We start from the raw sequence: 26,268 nt of genomic DNA on the forward strand, positions 1-26,268 counted from the left end.
GAATCTCCGCCCCTCGCTTCCGACTTCTTGCCTGTGCCCCCGCCCCCTGCCGCTGGTGGGCGAAACCAAGTCTGAGGGGAGGCCAGAGAGACGCGCGCGCAGGAGGCCGCCGCTCTACTCACGGTCACCCCTCTTGCGGCATCGCGATATGGTCTGGCCCGGGAGAGGGCGGGGGGTTCGACTTGAGAGGCCGGCCTTTTAGTTGAAGGCGGGAAAATGGCGGATACCTCGGGGCGGGGCGCTGCGTAAGTTGTGCGGACCTGGGTTTGTGGATGTTAGCTGGAGGGCTGTAGTCGAGGTCTGGGGACTGAGGGGCCGCAGAGCTGGGGAGGTAAATGTCCTCGGGGTGAGTTCGAATCTGAGCCCCTCCAAGAACCACCGAGCTGCGCGGGTTCTGGGAGGTGGGACGCGGCCTTGTGCATGCTGGGGAGCGTGGACGCAGGACCCGAGGACGAGTTCGAGCCCCTGGTCAGAAGTTTCCATCCTGGGCGTTCTCTGGCGAGTGACTTAACCTCTCTGTGCCTCGCTTTCCTCCCTGGAGAAACCTGGCTGATGACGCCGCCGCCTAGTGTGTGGTTTAAAGCGTTTAGAGCCGTGCCTCGCTACTAAACGTGATCCGTAGTTCTTCCAATTATCTTTTTTGTAGTGGACAGCTGTTGAACCGCTGAAATATCTCCTTTCATCTACATTTTTTTTTTTTTTTTAATCCTGTGTTCCTCATTTACAAATGAGACAATGGAAGCTTCGGGAGGAAAGACCATTTGCCCAGGCTCACACAGCAAGAGACATGTGGAATACTTCCCTCTTGCCAGGTGTGATTCCGGGTGTCAAGTTAAAAAATAGTCACAACCTGGAAGTTGAGAGTTATGTTTTATTCAGCGGAAATGTTTAGGACTTAAGCCTGGGAGGCAGCATCTCAGGTAACCGTGAGAAATCTGCTCTGAAGGGAGGAGTCAAATAATATGAAAATTTGTGTTGAGGCAGTCTGAGCTCCAGTTGGAAAAGAATTTCCAGACAGCATTTCAGAAGGGAGTGAGTTTATTAAGAGCAAAGAGCAGAGATAATGAGGACGCTGCAAATGCAGCAAGTGGGTTGACAGGTTTCATGGATTAATAGCCAAGTTTTATAGCCTCAAGACCAAGAAAATTCCTGCTGGAAGGTTGGCGTTAGGTGATTGGTTAAGGCACCTTAGGGTGAGTACAGCTGTGGGCTGTACCTAATTTTTTGTGCCTAATTCGGGATCTAGAAGCCTGCTGGTGATGATCATGGCGGGTGGGCTTTTACAATGGTTACAAAGGGGCTCAGTCAATTTCAGAGGTGACCTTGGTTCTGGGCTTCGTGTCTGTGGTCTTGGTGCGAGGCCTCCAGTGGCCTGGGGGCAGGACTCAAAAGTTGGTAACAAAGGGCAGATAGCCTGAACATCAAGAGATTATTGTGAATTAAAGAAAACCAGGTGTCTCAAATTAAGGAATCTAGTGCTTTTATATGTAGGGAAAGATGCAAGATTCTAGGCTCACTGAAATCATTCCTTTCATATTCATCTCAACTGTCTAGGGCCAGTATCCTGCACTGAGTTCTTCAGGGCTCCCCATGTGGAGTTGCTGTGGCCTAATGGCTGCTGGGTTGCCTATGTATTTGTCTCCTTCCTGAGTGCCCTGGAGGACTGGAATCATTGATGACTGGGAAGTCCTTGTTTATTGATATGACAGGAAATACTCCATGTCTCACAAGGCTTTGTTTATTCCACCAAGGTTTATTGTGCCTGTGCGCATGAAAATTTAGCGGGCCACCTGAAATAAATCCCTTGTGTTTATTCCATAGCTAGCCCCTTGTCCTAACTGTGAGGTTGACATTAGCCTCTCTGAAGTTTGGGGGAAGCACTTGAGGCTGGCACAGGTGTAGTGCCACCCTTTCCCCAACCCTCCCGGTCCCTTCAGGTTTGGCCTGAGTCTCTTTGCTTTGTCTCCAGAGCCCTGGCGCAGACCCCAGAGGGAATCCGTGTGTGTGTCTGTCTGTCTAAGTCTCTTCAGTCATGTCCGACTCTTTGAGACTCTGTGGACTGTAGCCTGCCAGGCTCCTCTGTCCATGGGATTCCCCAGGCAAGAATACTGGAGTGGGTTGCCACACCCTCCTCCAGGGGATCTTCCCGACCCAGGGATCAAGCCCTCGTCTCTTCTATCTCCTGCATCGACAGGCAGGTTCTTTACCACTGGCACCACCTGAGTAGCCCAGAGGGAATCTTTACTCTGTCTCTTTCCAGCTCTGAGACTCCCTAGGAGTGGCCTGTATAAATCCCAGGTCCTTGCCTGGAAGACAGAGAGAAAGCAGGCCAACAGTTAGGTGTCTGCGGGGTTAGGAACACTCCATGAAGGGGCAGAGCACCTGGCGCCCAGCCAGCATTTGTTAAGTTGCCTCTCCCCACTGTGGCTTGGAGGTCCCCCGGCCCTGGCCTGGGTCTCCCCTTGGATCAGGACCCGTAACCCGGAAGGTGGCCACCTTGAGCTGAACAAGGGGCCCAGCACCAGTGGAGCCTGTCTTTTGACGTCAGGAGGATTGACAGCGGCCAGACCCCTGCCTGGCATCCCGCTGTAGTGGTCTCTGCCATACATCAACTCAAATCAGGCATAATTACATACATATATATGTATCCTTCTCTCTTGAGCACTCTGCTTTCCGTCTCTATGGATTAGCCTGTTCTGGATATTTACTATCAATGGAATCATGCAACACGTGATGTTAAGTGCCTGGCTTCTTTGACTCAGGACAACATTTTTGAGCTTTATTTGCTTCAACACGTATCAGTACTTCATTCCTTTTTAGGGTTGAAGAATATTCAGGGTTCATTTTTTTTTTTGTTTTTAATTTTGTCTTGGGGTATAGCCGATTAACAGTGTTGTGATAGTTTCAGGCGAACAGCGAAGGGACTAGCCATACACAAACATGCATTCATTCTCCCCCTGACTCCCATCAAGGTTCATAATTTTTTGACAGGAGTTTTGCAGCAGACTTGCCTCCCACGCTGCCAATCACTCCTTCACCACATCAGGGGTCCCCCAACCTTGGTAGTGTTGACATCTGGAGCAGGTGTCATCTCTGTGATAGGCGCTGTCCTGTGCATTGCAGGATGTTGAGCATTGGTCTCCCCCACTAGGCTGATAGCAGTCCCTTCTGTTGTGACCATCACGGGTGTTCAGACACTGCCAAATGTCTCCTAGGGGTCAGACTTGCCCTTCAGCAAGCACTCCTGAGTTATTCATCTGACAAATATTTATCAAGTACCTCCTGTCCGCCTAGCTCTTGGGACGCAGTGTTTTTATCATCCCTCACCGCCTCCTTAAAGTCAGTCTTCTCCAGCTAAGCCATAGGGCTCTTACTGTTTAGTTGCTAAGTTGTGTCCAACTCTTTTGCGACTCCAGGCCTCCCGTCCATGAGATTGTCCCAGGCAAGAATACTGAAGCGGGTTGTCATTTCCTCCTCCAGAGGGTCTTCCTGACTCAGAGATCAATCCCACGTTTCCTCCACTGGCAGGTAGATTCTTTGCTCCTGAGACACTGGGTCTTACTGATTCCAGTTTCCACATCATTCTCTGTGCCCTCTCCTCAAGGGCTCCTGAGCCCTTGACCTTGATGATCCCTGTCTGGGAATGTCCTCCATCATGTATGTGAGTTAATGGTACTTGTCACTCACCCCCAGCCCCCACCCCTTTACCGGTCTTGGGCGTTCCCTCTTCACACTTGCCTGATAGGAAATTGCTGGTTATCCCTCTCAGAGGAGAAACCTAGACTACTATTTACCATGTATCCTCAGTGGTATACAGTTGGCACACAAACGTCTGATGAATCAGTGAAGTTGAGATCGTTCAGACTCGGCAAAAATGCTTGATCTTGGGCCTTCCCTGGCGGTCCAGCAGTTAAAACTCCACACTTGAGTCACAGGGGGCTTGGGTTCAATCCCTGGTGGGGGGACTGAGGTCCCACATGCCACATGGCCCAGCCAGCAAAGAAAAGCTTGCTCTTCTCAGGTGTTCTCCCCAGGTGACAAGGCTGGGACTCAGAATCCCTCGTCCCGTGGAGGTGGCCCCACCTTGCAGAGATGGGCAAGAGGGGTGGGTGCTGGGACAAGGCTGTCCCAAGGAAGCCCAGCCTCCTGGGTGGCTTCCCAGAGCTTTTTATCCACCTGCATTAAAAGACCTCCCTCCCCCCGTTTCTCTCTTTTAGGAAGCCTCCTGCCGTGGGCCCCAGCACTGCTAGGGGTGCTAGGAGCAAAGGAAGAACACAAGGTGAGTAACATTGGAGAATCTATCTTTTGAAATGGAATCCACTGAAATTAAGTGAGTTTTGGACTTCTGTGGAACTGCCAATGCAGTGGGCACTGATCAGGGAACTAAGATCCTACATGTTGCAGGCTCGGCCAAAAAAAAGTGACTCCCCCCGCCCCACAGTAAGTGCTTCTGGGGAAAAAGGAAAAAACAGGTCAGAGCAGGAGAGCTGGGACTTTCCTTCTTTCTAGTCACACCTTTGGGGACCCTGAGTTTGGTCACCCAGCCCTGCAGCCAAGGGTGCAGCAGGCCCTGGTGGGGGTTGCTTAGGGCAGTGGGCCTTTCTGGCCATTCGGGTCTCGGCTTGTGCCGAGGACACACCCACTGGTGAGAGTGGGTGAGGAGAGTCTGAGATGAATTTGTTATAAAACATCACAGTTTGTTTCTGAATAAGTGTGTCAGTCTCTCGGGGGTACCCACATGTCTGACACAGACCACCTGTGTGTCTGTGGTCACCGTCAACAGCCCTTCTTGACTCTTGGCAGTACCCAGTTTGGGTGGTAGACCCAAGGTTCTCCCATGTTGCAGCTCAAGCCTCTGTTAGGCTGAAGTATTTTTATGCTCTGCATCAGTGTGGCTCTCAGAGAATTTGGAGCAGAATTCTAATTCCCCAGCGACTGGAGGTTTATGTTACCTGGTCTATAACATCTGTCCTATTTACACATGGTCTAGTTCTTGGACACAAATTATATCCTTCCTTATAACATTGCTTCTTTGGAAAACCCATCACTGTTGAGAACAAGCAGGTGCATTCTAATTTTCCAGCAACTTGAAACTGTTTTTCAATTGTGCAGGGAACCCAGAATCTCCTTCCTAGATGAGTCAAATCCTTTGTTGATGGCATTAGAACCGGCACATTATGGTCTCCTCCACCTGGAACTGGGGGTGTCCTTTGCCCTAGTCCCTTGCCGGACACCTGGCGGCTGAGCCCACGTGTGGCTTGATTCTCCGCCCTGGACCCTGCCTGTTCTGACCTGGACCCTCGGTGCGTCCTGCCTGACTGTCTGAGTGAGCCCACTCTCCCTGCAGGCACGGCTCTTCCCTGCCTGGGGCACGCCTGGGGTGACCACCAGCTCTACCTCCAGCCTGCTAGCTTGAGGAACAGGGGACACGGGACCCACAGGACAGCCTGTTGGAGCTGCTATAGGGCGGTGAGCCTGGAGGACACAGTGCGTCAGAGAGGAGGGTGCGGCCAGCGTGCTGCCCACTGCTGCTGCCTCAGAACGAGCACTGAGAGCGGCCCACTGGGCTTCGGAGCTCGGACATCTCGGGGCTGGCCGGAAGGAATTTCTTTGGTGGCCTTGTGATTGTGAGGGCCAGACTGGGGAGTGGGGGGATTCCAGGGAAGCGGGGAGGAGAGGAGGAGGAGCCAGCATAGTAAAGGGGAGCAGAGAAGTGGGAGGGGACGGGGGTTGGAGTGGAGAGAGAATGAACAGTGTGACCCTTGGAGAGAGGAAGTGGGGCGATATAGGGCAGTGCTGGGGGAGTAGGTTTGCCAGGGCAGTTTCCCAACTGGGTAAGGGCTGGGCCCCAGCACCCAGAGCTGGGGGTTTGCTTTACCCCCAAGCACAGAAGTTCCATCACATGGGGGAGCCCAGGGTATGGCCCTGAGGTTGGGAGGCAGCTGGATGCCCACATGGGCGGACCTCCTGGGACTGCTTTTGTCTTCCCGGTGAAGTAGGGAAGATGTCACTGGCTGACCGGAGGGACGGCCCGGGGTAGGAGGTGGAGGGTCAGAGCAGAGGACTGGGGGTGAGCACTGGGCGTGCAGTGAGAGCCCCTGGAGGATGGAGGGGATATGTGGGTTTCCTCCATCCACCTTCAGTGTCCCAGGGTCAGGTGAGGAAGGGGACGTGGGGCTGGACTTTCACCAGCGAATATGGCTGTGTTCCAGAAGGGTATTGGTACTGAGTGAGTCTCAGGGGCGTCCTGAGCTAGGAGTGGGTTTGGGGGATGTAAAAGGCAGTACCATGATTGGGTCATAGGTGGGCTTGGTTGGGAGAAGGGCAGTTGGGGGTCACAGGACACAGAGCAAGTTGGGGCGGGAGGAGAAAGTAAACAGGTGGCCATCTTTGCCTTTTTCCTTTTTCTGGCCGTGCGGCAGGGTTTGTGGGATCTCAGTTCCCCCAAGCAGGTATTGAACCCGGAGTCCTAACTACTGCACCACCAGGGAATTCCTAGGTGGCCACCTTGGAAGCTCTTTCTTCCTTTCCCTGCCCTGCCATGAGTCCACTTTCTGTTCTTAACCGTTGGCACATATTCCTGCTCTTCCTTTTTTAAAAAAATAATTTTATTTACCTATTTATTTTTGGCTGTGCTGGATCTTCGATGCTGCATGGGCTCTTCTCTAGTTTCGGTGCGTGGGGGCTACGCCCTAGTTAACGGTGCTCAGGCTTGTCGCTGCAGTGGCTTCTCTTGTTGCCGAACACAGGCTGTAGGGTGCTGGGGGCTTCAGTAACTGTGGTTCCCGGGCTTCGGAGCACAGGCTCGGCGCACCAGCTTAGTTCTCCAAGCCATGTGGGGTCAGGGATTGAACCCGGTTTCCTGCATTAGCAGGTGGGTTCTTTACCACTGAGCCGCCAGGGAAGCCCCCTTGCTCTTCCTTGATCACAGTTTCTCGGGTCTCTGTGGCTCCGCCTCTAACCCAAGCACTTGTGTACAGAGTGTGTGTGTGTGTGTGTGTGTGTGTGTGTGTGTGTGTGTGTGTGTTCCATCAATCAGTTATATCCAGCTCTCTGTGACCCTTGGCAGCCTAGCCTGCCAGGCTCCTCTGTCCATGGGATTTCCCAGGCAAGAATACTGGAGTGGGTGGCCATTCCCTTCTCCAGGCAATCTTCCTGACCCAGGGATCAAATCCACGTCTCCTGCGCCTCCTGCGTTGGCAGGCAGGTTCTTCACGGCTAAATCACCTGGGAAGCCCTTATATACAGGAGGTATCTCATGTGTTCTTGCATACAATAGATGTCTTATACATGCTCAAGGCTGAGCAGGGAGGGCTGATAGTGCCCAGCTTTCGGGGTGGGGTGTGGGCATCCTGCGTACCTGGTGGATCGTTAACACCTCATGCTGTGGTTTTATTATAAACCGACTGTGTGTCTCTTACAGGTGGAAGGATAGTGGAGTCGCGGTACTTGCAGTATGAAAAGAAAGCCCCCAGAAAGGTAACATATAACGTACATTTGAAACAGTTCTGAACTTGGAATTCTAAGACAAGTTGCACCAGCCAGACACAGCCTGGTCCTAAAGGAAGCATTTCAGGGGTTTGGCCCAGTTTGCCTTTGGGACTGTCACGCCCATCGTGCCGAGGCATGGATCTCTGTTGTGGGTGGCTGACCACTTAGAGAATTCCCTTTGCAGAGCCATGAGCTCTAGTGAATCATAAAGTTATTCCTGTCTCTCAACACAGTAATTCCTTTCTGGATTCTGTCCTGAAGCAGTTCCTTCTAGTGCCTGGCACACAGTTCCCTGGCCTTGGCTGGTATCATAAAAAATACCTGTAGGGTGTGAGAGAAAGACTGCGGGGAAAAATGACGTGCCTGAATCGCCCAGTGTTACAGGAAGGGCTTAGTGACTTACCTTCTAGCCACACCACGAGGATGATGAGACCATTGAAAATGACAGCAGAAAACGAACAGTCTGAGAACCCGCTTTGTGTGATGTTTAATGAAAACAGTCCTTAGGTTACCCAGTGACATTTTGTTTCAGCGTGTACCAACCGCCAGTGTGTGTAAGGTTTGTGTTACCCCATTTTTCAAGTCTTTGTTTATGATTTGGAAAAATAATACGATTTGATAAAGTTTAGTTAAATATTTATTTCTACTGCCTTTCTTTTATTCTGGTAGGATGAATGGCAGGTTCTTTCTTAAGTAACAGATTTAAGACCTGGCTTGAAGGAAAAGGATACCTTTGTGCCAACTGATACGCTGCTTGGAGTGATTTTTTTTTTTTAATGGACTTAATTTTTTTAGAGCAATTTGAGTTTCAAAGCAAAACTGAGTGGAAAGTACAGAGATTTCCCATACATCACCCCCACTCCACCCCCTCACATGCCTATCCTCCCTGTTGTCAACATCTCACACTAGAGTATGACGTGTTTACAGCTGATGAACCTAAAATGATGCATCTGGACCCAGAGTCCGTGGTTTACATTACTGAAGTAATTTTCAACAAAGGCTAACAGTCCACACTTCATAATTTTAAAATTCCCTGGCCAGCTTGGTTATAGCACCCCCATGTGTCTGCATGCTTATATAGTATTTTAGATTTTTAAGAGCGTCTCCGTTTTCTTTTTTTTCATCTTTTAAATTAAGGTGTAGTTTCCATAAAGGAAGCATAACTCTTTTCAGCATACAGTTCTGTGAGTTTCGACCAGTGCATCCAGTCACAGACCCACCACAGTCAAGATGGAGAAGTGTGTCATCCCCAAGACCCCTTGTGCTCTGATGGAACCAGCCCTTTCCCATCTCAGGCAACCACGATTTGTTTTCTGTCCCTGTAGCTCAGCTTTTCCAGAAAATCTTTTAAAGGCACCACCCGGGATGCAGCCTCTTGCAGACTGGCCACTCTCACATAAAGGTCGCTCTGCCTGCTCTGTACAGTTACTGCTGGTTCCTTTGCTGGCTGATATTCCACTGCACGGACAGGCCGCAGTGTGCTCAGCCATTCCCTGGCAAAGGACATCGGGTTTGTTTCCCGTTTTTGGCAGTTCTGAGTAAAGCCACCTTAAACATCGCTGTTCAGGATTCTGCATGGATGTGTTGGCATCTCTCCCGATAGGGGAATTCTAAGGGAATTGTGTGTGTGACTTTGTAAGAGACTGCCCGACTTACCCAGGGAGGCTGCAGCCACAGAGGAGAGTGATTGCTTTAAGGCAACACCGTCCTAGTGGGTGTGACGGGGCATCTCACTGTGGGTTTAAATCACATCTCCGTAACAGCTGATGATACTGGGCATCTTTTCATGCACTTATTGACTGTTCCTATATCTTTGGTGATGTGTCCTTTCACATCTTTTGCCCATTTAAAAAAATTAGGTGTTTTTTTTTTTTCTCATCCTTGAGTTGTGAGAGTTCTTTCTGTGTCCTCAATATCAACCCTTTGTGGTGATTTGCAAATATTTTTTTCCCAGTGTGTGACTTGGTTTTCTGTTATCTTAAGTGTCTTGTGAACAGCAGAAGTTCTCATTTCTGATGAGCTTTGTCAATATCTGCTTTTACGGAATGTGCTTTTGGTGTCTTAGCTAAGAAACCTTTGCCTCAGCCCAGATCACAAACATTTTCTCCCATGTTTTCTCCACTGAGTTTTATAGTTTTAGGTTTTACGTTTAGGTCTGGGATCCATTTTGAATTAATTTTTGTATCTGCAGTGATGATGGAATTCAAGTTCATTTATAAGTGTACAGATGTCCTCATATTCCAGCGCCATTTGTTGAAATGACTCTCCTTTCCCCACTGTATTGTCTCATCATCTCTGTTGCAAAGTAATTGGCTATACATGTGTGCGTCTTTTCTAGCCTCTGTTCTTTTCCACTGTTCTGTGTGCCTGTCCTTTGGCCATTTATACACCGCCCAGGTTACATAGTTTTGTAGTAAGTCTTAAAGTTGGGTCCTGTGAATTCTCCCACTCTGTTCTTTTCCAAAACTGGTTTCTCTAGTTCCTTTCCTTTCTGTACAAATTTCAGACTTATATTGCCATTTCCTACCAAAGGTTCTGGAATTTTAATTATACTGAATCTGTGTACCAGTTTAGGGAGAATAACATCCTAAAAACACCCAAGTCTTTCAATCTATGAACATGGTATTCCTCTCCATTTATTTGTTTTTGTTAGATTTCCTTCATCAGTATTTTGTAATTCTCAGCATACAGATCTTCTCCATGTTTGGTTAGGTTTATACGTAAGTATTTGGTGGTTTTTAATGCTATTATGCAAGATACTGTCTTTTCTTTATTTCTTTAATTTGTTTTTTTCTGTGATGAGATTTTATTAATTTTTTAAATTAAGAAATAATTCACGTATAGTATTAGTTTTAGGTGTCCAGCATACGGGGGGGCTTCCTAGGTGGCTTAGTGGTAAAAGAATCCACCTGCAATGCAGGAAGCCCAGTCTTGATCCCTGGGTTCAGGAAGGTCCCCTGGCGGAGAAGATGGCAACCCATTCAGTATTCATGCCTGGATAATCCCATGGACAAAGGAGCCTGGTGGGCTACAGTCCATGGGGTCGCAAAGTTGTTCATTGCTAGACGTATCTTCTTATATTGGCCCTGTATCCTGCAAACTTACTAAACTTACTTTCTAATTTTAGCAGTGGTTCTAAACCTCTTTTGGGATTTTCTATGTGAAGTATCCTGTCTGCAAGAAGGGAGTTTTCTTTTTTCTTTTGCAACTCGCTTGCCTTTTATTTCTTATTCTCAGACCTCCGTTGGGAGGCTGAGTAGGAGTGGTGTCTGTACATCAAAATATTTTCACTCTTTACAAGGTTTTCTTTTTGCTTTTATATTACTATGATGGCTTGCCAGCTCCAAGTGTTCCTTGCTTTTTTATAATTTTTGAAGAGTAAGACCTGTACAGAAGCTTTGTTTTTTCTGACTACCGAATTAATATGTTCTCTCTGTAAAACTGGGCAATACTAAAAAGTATACAGAAAATCAGTCATCTGTAATCTGCCATGTCAGATATCACCGCCAGCAAATTTTTTATTGTTTCCTATGTTCAATGGATATGAGGGTATCCTTTTTGAAAAAAGTAACATTTATCCTCTATGTGTGGGCATTCATGCTAAGTTGCTTCACTCATGTCCCACTCTTTGTGGCCCCATGGATTGTAGCTTGCCTGGCTCCTCTGCCCATGGAATCCTCCAGGCAAGAATATTGGAGTGGGTTGCCATGCCCTCCTCCAGGGGATCTTCCCAACCCAGGGATTGAACCACATCTCTTATGTCTCCTGCATTGGCAGGTGGGTTCTTCACCACTAGCACCGCCTGGGAAGCCCTCATCCTGTATATATGCAATTAAATGTCAGAACTCCTTGAGTCTATCCCCTTGCCTCCAAGTAAGAGCAGATGCAGGCTTTGCACACGGCAGGATGGAAGGTGTCTTGTCCCCTGAAGGTCACATATTCCCCTAATAGGCTTCTGCAGCAGATGCATTAAAGGCCGGTGGGACGATGCCTGAAGGTGGAACAAAATCCAGCCAGCTCCAAAAGAGCAAAGGTGGGTAAAGATACAGGGAGGGCGTGAAAGAGCTCCGAGGCTCAGATGGTGATGAGCATGGTGGTGAATTTTGTTTCTAAGTATGCTGCGTTAAAACTCCCTTTCCTTCATGGGGAGCATGAAGGAAAGGAACTAGGCAGAGAGTTTCAGTATAAAGACTGATTTGGGATGTGTGAGGAGCTGCAGGGGATGGCAGAGGAATGCGGGGGCTGGTCCCTTCCTTGCCGGGCGGCCCCAGAGAAGAGCCACATTGCCATCATGGTGCTCCCTTGTGGTCCCAGTTCCTTGCTCATGTGACTGTTTCTCCACCAGAGCGCTGAGAGCAGGACTTTCAGAGAGGATATGAGGCTACACCCTCCTCCTGCCTCTCACTATCTTGGGTTGGATCGTCTCCTAAAAGCTGTCACCAGAGCGATACGAAACACTTTCACATTTTCTGACTGTAGACATGTCATGTGTTGGTTATTTAAAAAATGGGTAATGGGGACTTCCTTAGCGGTCCAGTGGTTAAGACTGCGCTTCCACGGGAGTTGAGGGATGGGGCATGAGTTTGATCACTGGTCGGGGAACTAAGATCCCACATGCCGTGTGACCAAGGAAAAGGGGGAATGTAGCCCAGGAGGGCAGAAGCTCACCCATGACCTACCTCAGAGAATTATTATTGGTGTATTTGCTATTCAGTCCTAGTCAGTGTGCTCATTCTAGAAGTTGGGGAAGCCTCCTCCCCAAAGTAGCACATCATCCAGCTCCTCCTGTGCCTGCCTCACCAGTGGTAGTGGGCAGCTGTTCTCTTGTAGAAGAGCAATTCACAAAAAGCAAAGCTTTCTTGGCCCACAAACCCTCATTCAAAACGGCAATAACTTTGAGTCCCATAGGAGAAAACTAAATATGTTCTTTTACGACTTAGATTTCCTGCTTTATTGTTTAGATCACGGGTCAGCAAAACTTTTCTGAGCCAGTGGTAAATATTTTAGACTTTGCAGGCCAGACAGCCTCTGTCACCAAACAGTTAACTCTGCCTTTCTCAGCGTGAAAACAGCCACAGACCATGTGTACACAAATGGGCATGTCTGTGTCCTAATAAAACTTCATTAACAAACACAGGAAGTGGGCCAGATTTGGCCTGCAGGCTGCAACTTGCTGATCCTGTTTTAGCTGTTTGTCAGAAATTATTCTGTTCCTTGACCCAGGCACGATTGAGAAGTGGGCACATGGAGCTGGAGCCAGCCTTCTAGTCTTTTCCCACGCAGTTGGGTTGAGGGCCATGTGTGAGGCTGGGAAAGCTGGCATGGTCAGAGGGGCCAAAAACTGGGCCTGCCACATTTATAACTCAGGGTTCTCAGCTGGGGTTATCGAAGGGGGAGGTATGGGATGCTGGTGGGTAGAGGCCAGGGATTGACACCCTCAGAGCACAGGATGGCCCCACAGAGAAGAATGATCTACAGCGCCCCCCCCCCCCCGCCATGTCAGTAGTGCCAAGACAGAATTATAATTTAAACATAGCCACGATAATTTAGAGGGACTGCTTGAGTTCCACTGTATGGCTTATAGGAAATTACTTTTCTTAATGGAAATGCTATACAGGCAGATGACAGAACATTCAACCAGTGGAAACAGAAAAAGTCACCATCTCCTACGTCTAGTTCCCATTCCTCACCTAGGAAGCAACCAACTGCTCTTGATAGAGTTTTGTTTATCTAATGAACATTTGAACACAAAAGGTACCACCATCTATACTTTTTGTCACTTTACTTTGGTTTCCTCAACTGCATAGTTGTTCATTGAAGAGTTTTGTTTACTTGCTAACATGGCTGTATTTTATATACTATTTGCTCATTCTGCAGCCTTCTGGAAACCTTGTTTAATTGAAACCTGCAGTTCACCAAGTGCCCATTTTAGACAGTACAAGGTGTAATTTCACATTTTTAAATAGAGGCTAAAAAATGAAGCTACAAGAGAAAGAGAGAAAAAGAGCAGAGGGCAGAACATGTATATTGCATGCTATTGGACTCTTGGCTTTCTCTGGTGACTCAGATGGTAGGATCTGCCTGCAGTGCAGGAGACCAAGGTTCCATCCCTGGGTTGGAAAGATCCCCTAGGAGGAGGGAATGGCTACCCACTCCAGTGTTCTTGTCTGGAGAACTCTCTGAGCAAAGCATCTTGTTTGTTTGTTTATAAGTTTATTTTGTTTTTCTTTCTTTATTTTTCACTGCACCACACAGCTTTCAGGATCTTGGTTCTACAACCAGGGTCAAGCCCAGGGCCCTAGCAGTGAGAGCGTGGATTCCTTACCACTGGACTGCCAGGGAATTCCCTATTTTTATATTTTTATTGAAGGATAATTGATTTACAGTGTTGTATTAGTTTCAACTGTAAAGCCCAGTGATTTAGTTATACGTATACTAAATGTCTATTCTATACCAAGTGTCTATTCTATATTATGTCTATTCTTTTTCTGATTCTTTTCCCTTATAGGTCATTACAAACTATTGAGTGTAGTTCTCTGTGCTATAGAGTAGGTCTTAGGTCTATTTATGTTTTATACATTCATATGTACACAGCATCTTTTATTTAAACTAAGCAGAAAGGCTTATTTGTGTCTTTTGGTCATAAAGAATGCCTCTCTTTTCTAGTTCTACTTTAAAATATATTCAAGTTGGTGGGTGGGAATTTCTAAAGGTTTTTCAGCCTTCTCTACTGCTTCTTTGCAAGAAACAGTTTTTGGAAGCAGGTGGTATTGTAGAGAAAAGTTTCCTGCTTCCAGGCTTAGGTGTAGAGCATCTTGCTAACTGTGCTGACTCGCGGAATTCTCCTTGGGTCCCGTAGATGGCAGTGGAGGTGACAAGGGCAACCTGCAGTCGACCTTGCTGGATGGGCATGACACTGCCTTGTCTGACCTGGATCTCTCGGCCATTCATGGTGAGCCAGTCGCTGTCCCCGTCCATCCCCCGCCGGGGCTTGCAGTGCCTCCCTGAGGTCTTCCGAAGTCTGCTCTTCTCACCTTAGAAACACTTGTTTTTTTAAAGTATAGTTGATTTACAATGTTGTGTAAGTTTCAGATATATAACGCAGTGATTCATATATATGTGTGTATATATATATATAAAGATTATGTAGATTCTTTTTCCTTATATGTTGTTATAAAGTAACAGGCCTCCCTGTTATACTGAGTATAGCTCCCTTACGTACAGTAGGTCCTTATTGGGTATCTATTTTAAATGTTAATTCCAACTTCCTAATTTATCCCCCCCACCTTTTCTCTTTGGTAACCATAAGTTTGTTTTCTCTGTCAATGGGTCTGTTTCCATTTTGTATATAAGTTCTTTTTTTTTTTTTTTTAAGATTCCACATTAAGTGATATCATATGATATTTGTCTTTCTCTGTCTGACTTCATTTAGTGTGATAATCTCTAGGTCCATCCATATTGCTGCAAATAGAATTATTTCATTCTTTTTACAGCTGAATAATATTCCATTGTAGATATATACTAGTGTTAGTCACTTAGTCACGTCTGACTCTTTGCGACCCCATGGACTGTAGCCTGCCAAGCTCCTCTGTCCACAGGATTTTCCAGGCAAGAAATCTGGAGTGGGTTGGCATTTCCTTCTCCAAGGGATCTTTCCAAGCCAGGAATCGCACCCAGGTCGCCTGCATTGCAGGCAGAGTCGTTACCATCTGAGCTGCTAGGAAAGCCCCAGATACGTACTACATCTTCTTTATCCATTCATCTGTCTATGGACATTTAGTTGCTTACATGTCTTGGCTCTTGTATATAGTGCTGCAGTGAACATTGGGTGGCCTATGTCTTTTCACTTTATGGATAACACTTTTTTTCATCTTAGATAAAAGTGTGGTCCGAAAGACTCCGCAATTTAAAAAAAAGTCAAAGAAAGCTGAGTTGTCATCATCTTCCACCGTGAGTGAAAAGAGCCCAGTGAGTGTCTGGATTGAGAGGGAAGCTGCTGCTGCAGGTTGACTAAGTCTGTCCCAACTCCTGCCTTATGCCAGGCGCCCCTCGATGCCTTGCTCCAAGGGCGAACAAGCCAGCTATGTCTTTTAGGACAAAAACCACAACATTCTTAGAGGATTTACAGTTTCATCTTCCCAAGTATACACCTCTGGGAGGAGATAAAGTTCAGGGTCATGTGAAAAATGAGATTGGGGTCTGGTTTTCTGGCGCCACACTCGGGCGGTCTATAGGCCAGGTCCCGACCATGGCAGGGAAGGTGGCTGGGCTGTGGTCTCACCCGCGGGGGAGCCCCTAGTCCTGGTTCTGGTGGGTCACCGGGTTGGTGGGTGCCGTCCAGCTGGCACTAGACCACCCAACTGCCAGAAAGGGACCAAAGAGCACCCTCGTCCTTTCACAGAGGCCCCAAAAGACGAAGTGAGAAAATAGAGCCCGCTTGGTGATACACAGTCAAGAAGCAGCAGATTACTAGTTTGAAGATAGTGCATATGGGTTAGGGTTCTGCCCCTTCTCTCCCAGGGGGAGAGAACTGGATTTATATCAGTTCTTAGGGAACTGGGAGTATCTTTTTCTTCTCCTGAAGGATCTATCACAAGCGATGGAAATGATGGAGTCCCAGACTCTCCTTCTGACCCTGCTGACCGTGAAGGTAAGGATGGAGCCTCTTTTCCTGTGGGTTGCAGATGGAAGGGTGGCCGCTGTCAGCCATGGAGGCAGGGTCCCCTCTGGCCTGAACTTTTGTTTTCCATTTCCCAGATGGAGAATGGCCTGTCTGCATTCGAAGAACAGGCAGAAAAGAACCTAGAAATATTGTGTAAAGAGAAAGAGAAACTCCAGAAAAAGGCTTATGAGTTGAAGCGCAGGCTTCTCCTCTGTCAGAAGAAGAGGGAGCTGGAGGACTTCCTGGATGCACAGGTCAGGGGTGACCACGGCCTCTGAGCCTCATGTCCCAGCAGCATCATCCTTCGGGGGGGTCGGAGAGAGCCTTTATTGTGAGTGTCCCTCCTCATTTGGCTTCAACTCTGTGCTCGGCTTTTGACACCACTGGGTATTTCTGTGTGGCAGTTTATCAGAGGACGTGGCGGTAATGTCAGAACAGTGTCAGAACCAACCTGCCAATGGGCCTATCTCTTTAACACACATGGGCACTAGAAGACTTCTCCAGTCGTCTGCTGGTTAACACTCCACCTTCCAGTGCCCGGGGCATGCATTCCATCCCTGGTTGGGAAACTGAGGTCCCACATGCTATGGGGTGTGGCCAAAAAAAAAAAGAGACATGCTCTGGTCAGGTGGGCCAGGGTGCTGGTGGGAGATTCAAGCTTGGTGCTGAATGGACAGGAATGTCCATGTCAAGGAAGGTTCCAGTGAACCCTGGGAACCTAGGAAGTGTCGATCAGGAAATGGGGTTCCTCACCCAGGAAGTGTGTGTCTGGGGCCACCATAACAAAGGACAACAGATGGGGTGGCAGCTTAAACAACTGACACGTATTCTCCCTTCATTCTGGAGGCTGTGCATCTGAGATCAAGGTGTCAGCAGGGTGGGTTCCATCCGAGGGCCGTGAGGGAAGGATATGTTCCAGGCTCTGTCCTTGGCTTGTCAGCGGCCGTCTGCTCCCTGGGTCTCATTGTCACCTGGCCTTTTCCCCGTGAGTGTCAGTCTCTACATTGCCCCCTTTAATGAGGACACCTGTCATACTGATCAGGGCCCAGCTTAATGACCCCGCCTTAACTGGATTACCTCTGTAAAGTCTCCAGGTCAGGTCACGTTCTGAGGTGCTGGGGGTTGGGGTACCAACCAAGGAGTTTGTGAGAACAAGCCCAGCCCGTGACACCCAGCACATGCTAGTGAGTGTTCTCTGTGGCCTGGCCCCAAGCTGTAGACGGGGTCCCTGTCCTCCTGGACCTCACAGTAGAAGAAAAAGAAAAGACAATCATGCAAAGGAATCCTTACAACCCCCAGACAGCGTGTATGAGGAAAGAAGGCTTGGCAGGCATGGCCTTGGTGGATGGAGGCCTGTCAACTCCATGCTCTGAAACAGGAGGGTCCAGCCTTCCTGGGTCCACCGTGATCCCAGTCGAGGGCTCAGCCCTGGAACATGCTGGAAGGCCAGCACATGTTCCTGGTGAGAAGGCCTGGGCCACCTTGCTACCGGCCCGCTGGGACTGGGGAGAGCCCGCTCCCCCGGAAGCTGCCCAGGGAGACCTGGCAGGGCCAGTGCTGCTGCTTTTTATTAAGGTTTGTCTTATCAGATGTTCTAAATGGTGTGGCCAGTTCTTAAATGGTGGTATCCGCATCACTGACTCGATGGACAGGAAACTGAGCAAGCTTGGGGATATAGTGGAGGGCAGAGGAGCCTGGAGTGCTGCAGTCCAGGGACTTTCAAAGAGTCGGACACGACTTAGCGACTGAACAACAATCAGTTTCTTTATTTTTATTTTCTTGTACTTTTGCCTACACCGTGCAGCCCGTGGGATCTGAGATTCCCCAACCAGGGATCGAACCCACATCCCCCGCAGTGGAAGCACTCCAAGTGTGGAGTCTTTACCTCTGGACCCCCAGGGAAGTCCCAGAACAGTGCTGAATCTTTACCTCACACGTGCCATCCTGTGAACTTGCAGGGAGGGGAGCGCAGGGCTTCATCTCATAGGCTCTTCCCTCCCTGCCTGCAGATTGAGATGCTGAGCCCCTTGGAGGCTGTGGCCAGCCGCTTTCGGGAAGAGTACAAGACATTCGCAATGGCCCTGGACACCACACGGCATGAGCTGCCCGTGAAATCAGTCCACCTGGATGGAGACAGGCAGCTCTTCTTAGGTGAGAGCTGGTCGGCTGCTGGGCAAGGGGCAGGACAAGCCACTGCTGCATGTTGGCATCTCCTGGGTCCTGGGTCCCTTTATCCCTCTGAGTCATGTCCCAGGCCTCCTCACAAGGAGATGGTGTGTCCCCCGTCAAATGGCAGAGGATGCGGGGGCCGGCGAGGCTGACGTTTGCTCAGGGTCGGGTCCTGAGTCAGAGCTGCGTTGGGATTTGACCCCAGGTTTGTAGGATGACCCTTCAGTGATCTCCTGCCCTGAAAGGCGTGCTGGGGGCCTGCCGTCTCTCAGGCTGGGGCAGATCTTGTGAGGTGCTTTGGCAGCTGGGAAACCACAGGGCCACCACCCCCTACCTCGTCCTGTCTTCTAAGCGGAGTGGAGGTGGTACCTCTCCCGTAGGGCGTTCCCATCTAATACTTCACTTGAAGAAGTTGGCAGGTGTGAAGAGCACCATCCAAGACCCTACGGTTCTCTTTAGAACAAGTCTCTTTCTCAAGCAAGTTTTCAGCTGCCCTAGAGTTTGCCTCCTTCCTTCCTTCCTTTCTCTCCCATTTTCTATCTCCCTTCCTTCCATCCTCATTTAAGTATAATTGAATTAGTGTTGTGTTAATTTCTGCTGTGCAGCAAAGTGATTCAGCCATGCGTGTGTGCTCAGTCGTGTCTGACTCTTTGTGACCCCATGGACTGTAAGCCCACCAGGCTCTTCTGTCCATGGGATTCTCCAGGCAAGAATACTGGAGTGGGTTGCCATTTCTTCCTCTAGGGGCTCTTCCCCATCCAGTGATCGAACCCAGGTCTCCTGATTTGGCAGAGAGGTTCTTTACTGCTGAGCCACCAGGGAAGCCCAATTCAACTCGACATCTATGTGTGTGTGTGTGTGTGTGTGTGTGTGTGTATATAAAAAATCATTTTTTATGTTCTCTTCCATTATGGTTATGGAGAAGGAAATGGCAGCCCACTCCAGTGTTCTTGCCTGGAGAATCCCAGGGACAGAGGGGCCTGGTGGGCTGCCGTCTATGGGGGCACAGAGTCAGACACGACTGACACGACTTAGCAGCCATTATGGTTACTCATAGGGTACTGCATCTACATCCCCAGTAGGGCCATATTGTTTTATCATTCTATATATACTTTGTGTGCATCTACTAATCCCAAACTTCTTACTCAGTGATCATTGCAAAGAAATAGAGGAAAACAATAGATTGGGAAAGACTAGAGATCTCTTCAAGAAAATTAGAGATACCAAGGGAACATTTCAGGTAAAGATGGGCACAATAAAGGACAGAAATGGTGTGGACTAACAGAAGTTATTAAGAAGAGGTGGAAAAATTACACAGAAGAACTATACAGAAAAGGTCTTCATGACTAAGATAACCATGATAGTGTGATCACTTACCTAGAGCCAGACATCCTGGAATGCGAAGTCAGGTGGGCCTTAGGAAGCATCATTATGAACAAAGCTAGTGATGGAATTCTAGTTGAGCTATTTCAAGTCCTTAAAGATGATGTAAAAGTGCTGCACTCCAATGCCAGCAAATTTGGAAAACTCAGCAGTGACCACAGGACTGGAAAAGGTCAGTTTTCATTCCAATCCCAAAGAAGAGCAATGCCAAAGAATGCTCAAACTACTGCACAATTGCACCCATCTCACACACTAGTAAAGTAATGCCCAAAATTCTCCAAGCCAGGCTGCAACAGTATGTAAACCGTGAATTTCCAGTTGTTCAAGCTGGATTTAGAAAAGATAGATGAGCCAGAGATCAAATTGCCAACATCCGTTTGATCATCAAAACAGCAAGAGAGTTCCAGAAAAACATCTACTTCTGCTTTATTGACTATGCCAGAGCCTTTGACTGTGTGGATCACAACAAATTGGAAAATTCTTCAAGAGATAGGAATACCAGACCACCTGACCTGCCTCCTGGGAAATCTATACGCAGGTCAAGAAGCAACAGTTAGAACCGGCCATGGAACAACAGACTGGTTCCAAGTTGGAAAAAGAGTACGTCAGGGCTTTGTTATGTCAAGGTATTGTCACCCTGCTTATTTAATTTCTCTGCAGAGTACATTATGCGAAATGCCGGGCTGGATGAAGTGAAAACTGTAATCAAGATTGCTGGGAGAAATATCAATTACCTCAGATACGCAGACAACACCACCCTTATAGAAGAAAGTGAAGAAGAACTAAAGAGCCTCTTGATGAAAGTGAAAGAGAAGAGTGGAAAAAGTTGGTTTGAAACTCAATATTCCTACCGTTATGGCATCCAGTCCCATCATTTCATGGCAAATAGATGGGGAAACAGTGGAAACAGTGACAGACTTTATTTTTGGGGGGCTCCAAAATACTACAGATGGTAACTGCGGCCATGAAATTAAAAGACCTTGGCTCCTTGGAAGAAAAGCTATGACCAACCTACACGGGATATTAAAAAGCCAGAGACATTACTTTGCTGACAAAGGTCCGTATAGTTAAAGCTATGGTTTTTTCAGTTGTCATGTATGGATGTGAGAGCTGGGCCATAAAGAAAGCTGAGCGCTGAAGAATTGATGCTTTTGAACTGTGGTGTTGCAGAAGACTGCTGAGAGTCCCTTGGACTGCAAGGAGATCAAAACAGTCCATCCTAAAGGAGATCAGTCCTGAATATTCATGGGAAGGACTGATGCTGAAGCTGAAACTCCAATACTTTGGCCACCTAATGAGAAGAACTGACTCATTGTAAAAGACCCTGACACTGGGAAAGACTGAAGGCAGGAGGAGGAGGGGACCACAGAGGATGAGATGGTTGGATGGCATCAGCAACTTGATGGATGTGAGTTTGAGCAAGCTCTGGGAGTTGGTGCTGGACAGGGAAGCCTGGCGTGCTGTAGTCCATGGGGTCGCAAAGAGTTGGACCCGACTGAGCAACTGAACTAAACTGAACTGAATCCCAGACTTCACTCCATCTCTCTCCCAACCCACTGCTGCTTGGTAACCACCAGTCTATTCTCATGTCTGTGAGCCTGTTTCTCTTTTGTAGATAAGTTCATTTGTACCCATTTTTTTTTTACATTCCACCATAATGGGTGACATATGACATTTGTCTTTGCCTGGCTCACTGCCCTGAGTGTGATGACCTCTGGGCCCGTCCATGCTGCTGCAGTGGCGTAGTTCACGCTTTTTCATGACTGAGTCGTATCCCACTGTGTGTATGTGCCCCGTCATCTTTATTCATTCATCTGTCGGTGGACATTTAGGTCGCTTCTGTGTCTTGGCTGTTGTGAATAGTGCTGCTATGAAGATAGGAGTGCATGTATCTTTTTGAATTAAAGTTTTGTCTAGATAAATGCCCGGGAGTGAGATTGCTGGTTAACATGGTGTAGTTTCATAATCTCTTAAGCTGAGCTCTCATGAGCCACTTGCATATGCTTTGTTTGAAGCTGATGTAAAATCAAGCCTTTTCCAATGTGAAATAGTATATGTATGGCACAGGACCTTGAAAAATGAGCCTTGTTGAACCATCATCCGTGTCCAGGTTTCTAATTTTATTTGTAACTCTCGGTCTCCATGTCTGATAAATTCCTTAGATAGTTGGGAGGAGTTGGGATTGGGGACTGTTAGAGTTTCCTAGGGCTTCTGTAACAAAATAGCACAAACAGAGTGGCTGAAAACAACAGATAAGTGTTCCCTCCCAGTTGAGGGGGCCACACTGGGGTTGGATGCTTCTGGGATCTCTGGTGGAGAATGCCTCTCTCCTGGCTTCAGTGTTGGGGCAGGTGTTCGCTGGTGGAGCATTTCTCCAAACTCTGCCCCTCTCTCTCTTTTTACCCCCAGCTGTTCCTTTTATTTGTTTTGTATTTAATGATTTATTTTCTTTTTGGCTGCACTGGGTCTTTGTGGTTTTCTCTAGTTGTTGGAAGCAGGGGGCTCCTCTCATTTCTGTGTGCGGGCTCCTTGTTTCTGACCACAGGCTGTAGGCGCACGGTCTTCAGGACTTGTGGCGGTCGGCTTAGTTGCCCTGAGGCAACTGAAGATCAGGGATCGAACCCGTGTCCCTTGCGTTGGCAGGCGGTTTCCTAACCTCCGGACCGCCAGGGAAATCCCTATTAAGTTTATTTTGGCTTTGTTTTTTTGTTTTTTATTACAGTGTTGCGGCACTGCCTCTGTCTTCACATGGCCTTGTTTCTGAGACTCCTTGTCTAAACTCCCCCCTTCTTACAAGAACACCAGTTACTGGGTTAGGCCCCTCTCTAATGACCTCTTTCTAATTCAGTTACATCTCTGGAGACCTCATTTCCAGCTAGGTCACGTTCACAGGTACCTGAGATTAAGACCTGAACATGGCTTTTGGGGAGGACACAGTTCAGTCTGTCGGCAAAGAAGATGTGTGTTGATAAGAACCCTTACAAGGGTCCCCAAGTGTTATAATGTACAGTTGTGACGTGTAGTGTTGGGACTTGTACCAGACTCAGAAATGCTGGTTTTGCTAGAGCAGGTGGGGGACCCAGTGCTCTTGCAGGTGGCTTTCTACATGGGGGTGATGTGGGGAGCGAGTGCAGAAGTGGTGGGACCGGGGAATGGAAACCATGGGTTTGTTCTTAAGTTACTTCTCGCCCAGATCTTCTCTGTCTTATGCATTCGTTTCTGTAGAGAGGACACCAGTATGCCATTTCAGGTATGTTTCCGTAACTTCCTGGATGGCAGACACACCTGACCCATCGTCTCAGAACCCTGTGATCTCGGGCAGAGGGGCACAGAGGTGGTGCCCATGCACGAATGTCTTCCTTCACTGCCCTTTCTTCCTTCAAGCCTTTCACAATTCTGGCATCACATGAGAGCATTCCAGCAAAAGGAGAAAAATCCAGTTGGCCACCCAGCTCGTGTGTCCATTGCTTGGGGCGCCTTGAAACTGTGGTTGACGACCCCTTTTTCCCTCCAGACGAGTTGCAGCGGGAATTGACGACCACACGCCATCTGCTGGGAGAACTTGGCATTGGCAGCTCAGAAGACAATGTGAAGGCATTTGACATGATGAGGGAACTCAGGGAGGTGATCCAGAAGAAGGACCTGGAGCTCCGAAGGTATTGCAGAAAATAGTTTAAGAAAAAGATAGCACCCCTCCCTGCCACCTCCCCTTCGGGCAGAGGGGGGCTGTTGGCAGCTGCCCTGTGGAGGGTTTGCTGTGCTCCGGAGGGTGGGCAGCTCTGATATTTCCAGGGGCCAAGGGTACAAAGATCCAGCGAGGCAGGGAGAGAGCAAGATTCTTGCAACCCAGGAAAACCCTGGTGTGTGTTCTTTTTCTAAGAAATTTTTTGTTGTTGGATGTGGACAGTTTTAAAGTCTTTATTGAGTTTGTTACAACATTGCTTCTGTTTGATGTTTTTTGGTATGGGAGACATGTGGAATCTTAGCGCCCCAACCAGGGGTTGAATCCACACCCCTTGCATTGGAAGGTGAAGTCTTAACCACTAGACCACCAGGGAAGTCCCCTGTGTGTGTTCTTGAGCAGCCAAAATAGAAAGGGGCAATCACTTCCCCAGGGTAACATAGCACATCAGGGACCTTTAGATTGGTCTTTATGTCTTTTTCAGAACAGGGGCTTTGAGAGATCTTGGAACCTCTTATTAATGTCTAAATACATAGCCACAGGTGGTCATGATGGCTTTCACGAACAGGCACCTTTGTGTAACCAGGGCCCAGGTCCATACAGCCCTTGGCCAATCCCACAAAGTTGCCTGCCTGCCCCCACCCACGGGACTTTTCTAATCATTGGGCTTTCCTGCACCTCTTCCAAAAGAGAATCTAGTTTTCTTCTCCTTTACAATGCCAAGTGTACTTCCCAAGGTGCCTGAAAAGTTTGAAAGGTCCTCATGATAAACACCACCTGCTATGACATCACCTCACTCTGTGTGCCTGGGGTGAAATCAGACACGCCAACAGGTTCTAGGTTACCAGGGTCATGGGTGAATGGGAAACACGCTCATTTGGGAATGGGAATGAGGGTCACAGGAGTGAATGGAAAACACACGAATGGGAAAGCGCGTTTTATGCCGGCTTCCCCACCGCTGTGTACTTCGTGGGATCCCTGGGATGGTGCCCCATTCACGGCTCTGCCTCCCGCCCTTAGGACGGTTCCTGGCACGGTGTTGGTACTCCTTAAATATTTGTCGAGCAAACGACTCTTTTCCTTCACACCTGGCCAGTCCTGTTCTAGAGGCTTTGCTGTTTGAGTTCTGCTCAGACAAATCTTACTCACCCACGCTTTCCCACGAGCCCAAGGAGGGTCACCCTGAACCTGTCTCCCCCATGTGGCAGCCTCATAGGCGCTCGGGCAGGCTGGTAGGGGTGGTGAAAAGATTCCATTGTCTTGTTGATGCAGGAGCTTCGACCAGGTTCTGGAACTTTCCGCCGAGGCAAGTAAAGAGGCAGCCTTAATCAACCAGGAGGTCTGGGAAGAGGCCCAGAGCCCCAAGGCCCTCAGCCGGTGGTATTTTAATCCCGAGGAGGCCACTGGCGGGGAAACTCAGGAAGAGGTTAGGAGCCCCTTGTGCCACGACGAGCCGTGAGTCACATGCAGAGTGTGTCCCCACCCCAGGCAAGGACGTCACTGCGCCCCATGGGGAGGAAGCATGGCCTGCGTCCCTCGTTAGGGCGGGGAGCCTGCCGTGGCCCGCCCAGGTTCTTGAGACTTGAGCACTTTATGTACTTAGCCTAGCCATGTAGTTATTTTTGTGTGATAATCTCATTTGATAATTTAACAAATAAAACTGTTTTGCAATGGAACTTTGGCTTTTCTGTAAGGGGCAGAAGAAGGCGCGTGTTGTCCCAGCTTTTTCTGAAAAGCTGGTCCTGAGCCTCAGAACCTCCCAGACGTTATGACCAGTTGACCCTTGAACAGTGTAGGTTTGAACTGCAGGTCATGGATCTTTTTCAGTAGTAAATACTACATGATGGTTTAGTTGCTAAGTCTTTTCTGACTCTTTTGTGACCCCATGGACTGTAGCCCACCAGGCTTCTCTGTCCATGGGATTTCCCAGGCAAGAATACTGGAGTGGGTTGCCGTTTCCTCCTTCAGGAGACCTTCTGAACCCAAGGACTGAACCCATGTCTCCTGCATTGCAGACGGATTCTTTACCACTGAGCCACCAGGGAACCTCAAATACTGTGTAGCATGATGCAGTCCTTGGTGGGGAGAATCCACGTTTCAGAACTTGTGGGTACGGAGGTGTAAATTCTGTGATTTTTTATTGTGGAGCCTCTAACCCAGTGCCGTTCAAGAGTCAGCTGTATCTCACTCTCAAGATGGCTTCGTGTCCTCAGTCACCGGGTGGTTCTGCTGAATGACCGACAGCGGGTTCGTAGTTGGCCCTCAAGTGGAGATTCTCCCTGCAGTCCAGAGCCCTGGTGGCCGTGCTGGGGCAGCCCTACAGGGTCTTGCAGGTGCCGCCTGCACCCCCCTCAGGACTGTGGCACAGGGACCGCGTCCAGCCCGGCCCTGGCTCCCGTGCTCCCCAGGTGGGCCCGGGCAGTCTCCCTGGTCCCCGCGTGCCGCACTTCCTGTCTACACGCCTCCTGTGCTGGGACACCAGGGCGGGGAGCGCTGCCCAGCGAGACGTAGGATCCATCCCCGTGGCACTTACTTTTTGTTTACATTATTCTTAAGTTTTTATCATTGAAAAAATATTTTTATCACTTTTAAAATTTACTATTTAACTTTTGGCTGTGTGGGCTCTCTCGTTGTGGGACACAGGTTCAGTAGTTGCAGTACGTGGCCTTAGGGGCCCCTTGGCACGTGGGATCTTAGTTCCCTGACCAGAGGTCTAACCCGGGCCCCTGCATTGGGAGCTCCAAGTCTTAGCCACTGGACCACCAGGGAGGTCCCCCCATGATGCTTTTAGATTAAAGAAATGTGGCCTTTTTAACCCACAGCCTGTGTACACAGCCTCTCTTTTGTCCCCCTTTCACCTTAGCCCTGCCAACACTTCCCC

The 26,268-nt window shown here is 48.6% G+C and overlaps 1 protein-coding gene across 3 annotated transcripts; it reads left to right on the forward strand.

The window, feature by feature from the left end:
- The first annotated feature begins 36 nt into the window (after positions 1-36).
- Positions 37-25,063, forward strand: HAUS8 (HAUS augmin like complex subunit 8). Of its 3 annotated transcripts, XM_043911076.1 has the most exons (12): positions 210-245; positions 3,417-3,528; positions 4,218-4,279; positions 7,424-7,479; positions 11,443-11,524; positions 14,351-14,443; positions 15,368-15,459; positions 16,076-16,141; positions 16,249-16,407; positions 18,163-18,304; positions 23,220-23,361; positions 24,660-25,063. In XM_043911076.1, the coding sequence occupies exons 5-12, from the start codon at positions 11,479-11,481 to the stop codon at positions 24,844-24,846; spliced, it is 927 nt and encodes a 308-aa protein (XP_043767011.1). In that variant the 5' UTR covers positions 210-245; positions 3,417-3,528; positions 4,218-4,279; positions 7,424-7,479; positions 11,443-11,478; the 3' UTR covers positions 24,847-25,063. The 3 variants fall into 3 exon arrangements, with proteins under 3 accessions (XP_043767008.1, XP_043767009.1, XP_043767011.1); XM_043911073.1 differs by lacking the exon at positions 3,417-3,528 and having other exon boundaries at positions 37-245; XM_043911074.1 differs by lacking the exon at positions 3,417-3,528 and having other exon boundaries at positions 56-245; positions 15,368-15,441.
- Positions 25,064-26,268: the final 1,205 nt, after the last annotated feature.

Source organism: Cervus elaphus, chromosome 9, assembly GCF_910594005.1.
Source record: "Cervus elaphus chromosome 9, mCerEla1.1, whole genome shotgun sequence".
Taxonomy (NCBI): domain Eukaryota; kingdom Metazoa; phylum Chordata; class Mammalia; order Artiodactyla; family Cervidae; genus Cervus; species Cervus elaphus.

What these genes read in the sequence shown, in the direction of transcription:
- HAUS8 (XM_043911073.1), top strand. Translation starts at nt 217, where the DNA reads ATGGCGGATACCTCGGGGCGGGGCGCTGC. An exon ending in TGACCCTGCTGACCGTGAAG is followed by an intron (nt 16,142 to 16,248) that starts GTAAGGATGGAG and finishes TCCATTTCCCAG; the next exon opens with ATGGAGAATGGCCTGTCTGC. An exon ending in AGACAGGCAGCTCTTCTTAG is followed by an intron (nt 18,305 to 23,219) that starts GTGAGAGCTGGT and finishes TTTTCCCTCCAG; the next exon opens with ACGAGTTGCAGCGGGAATTG.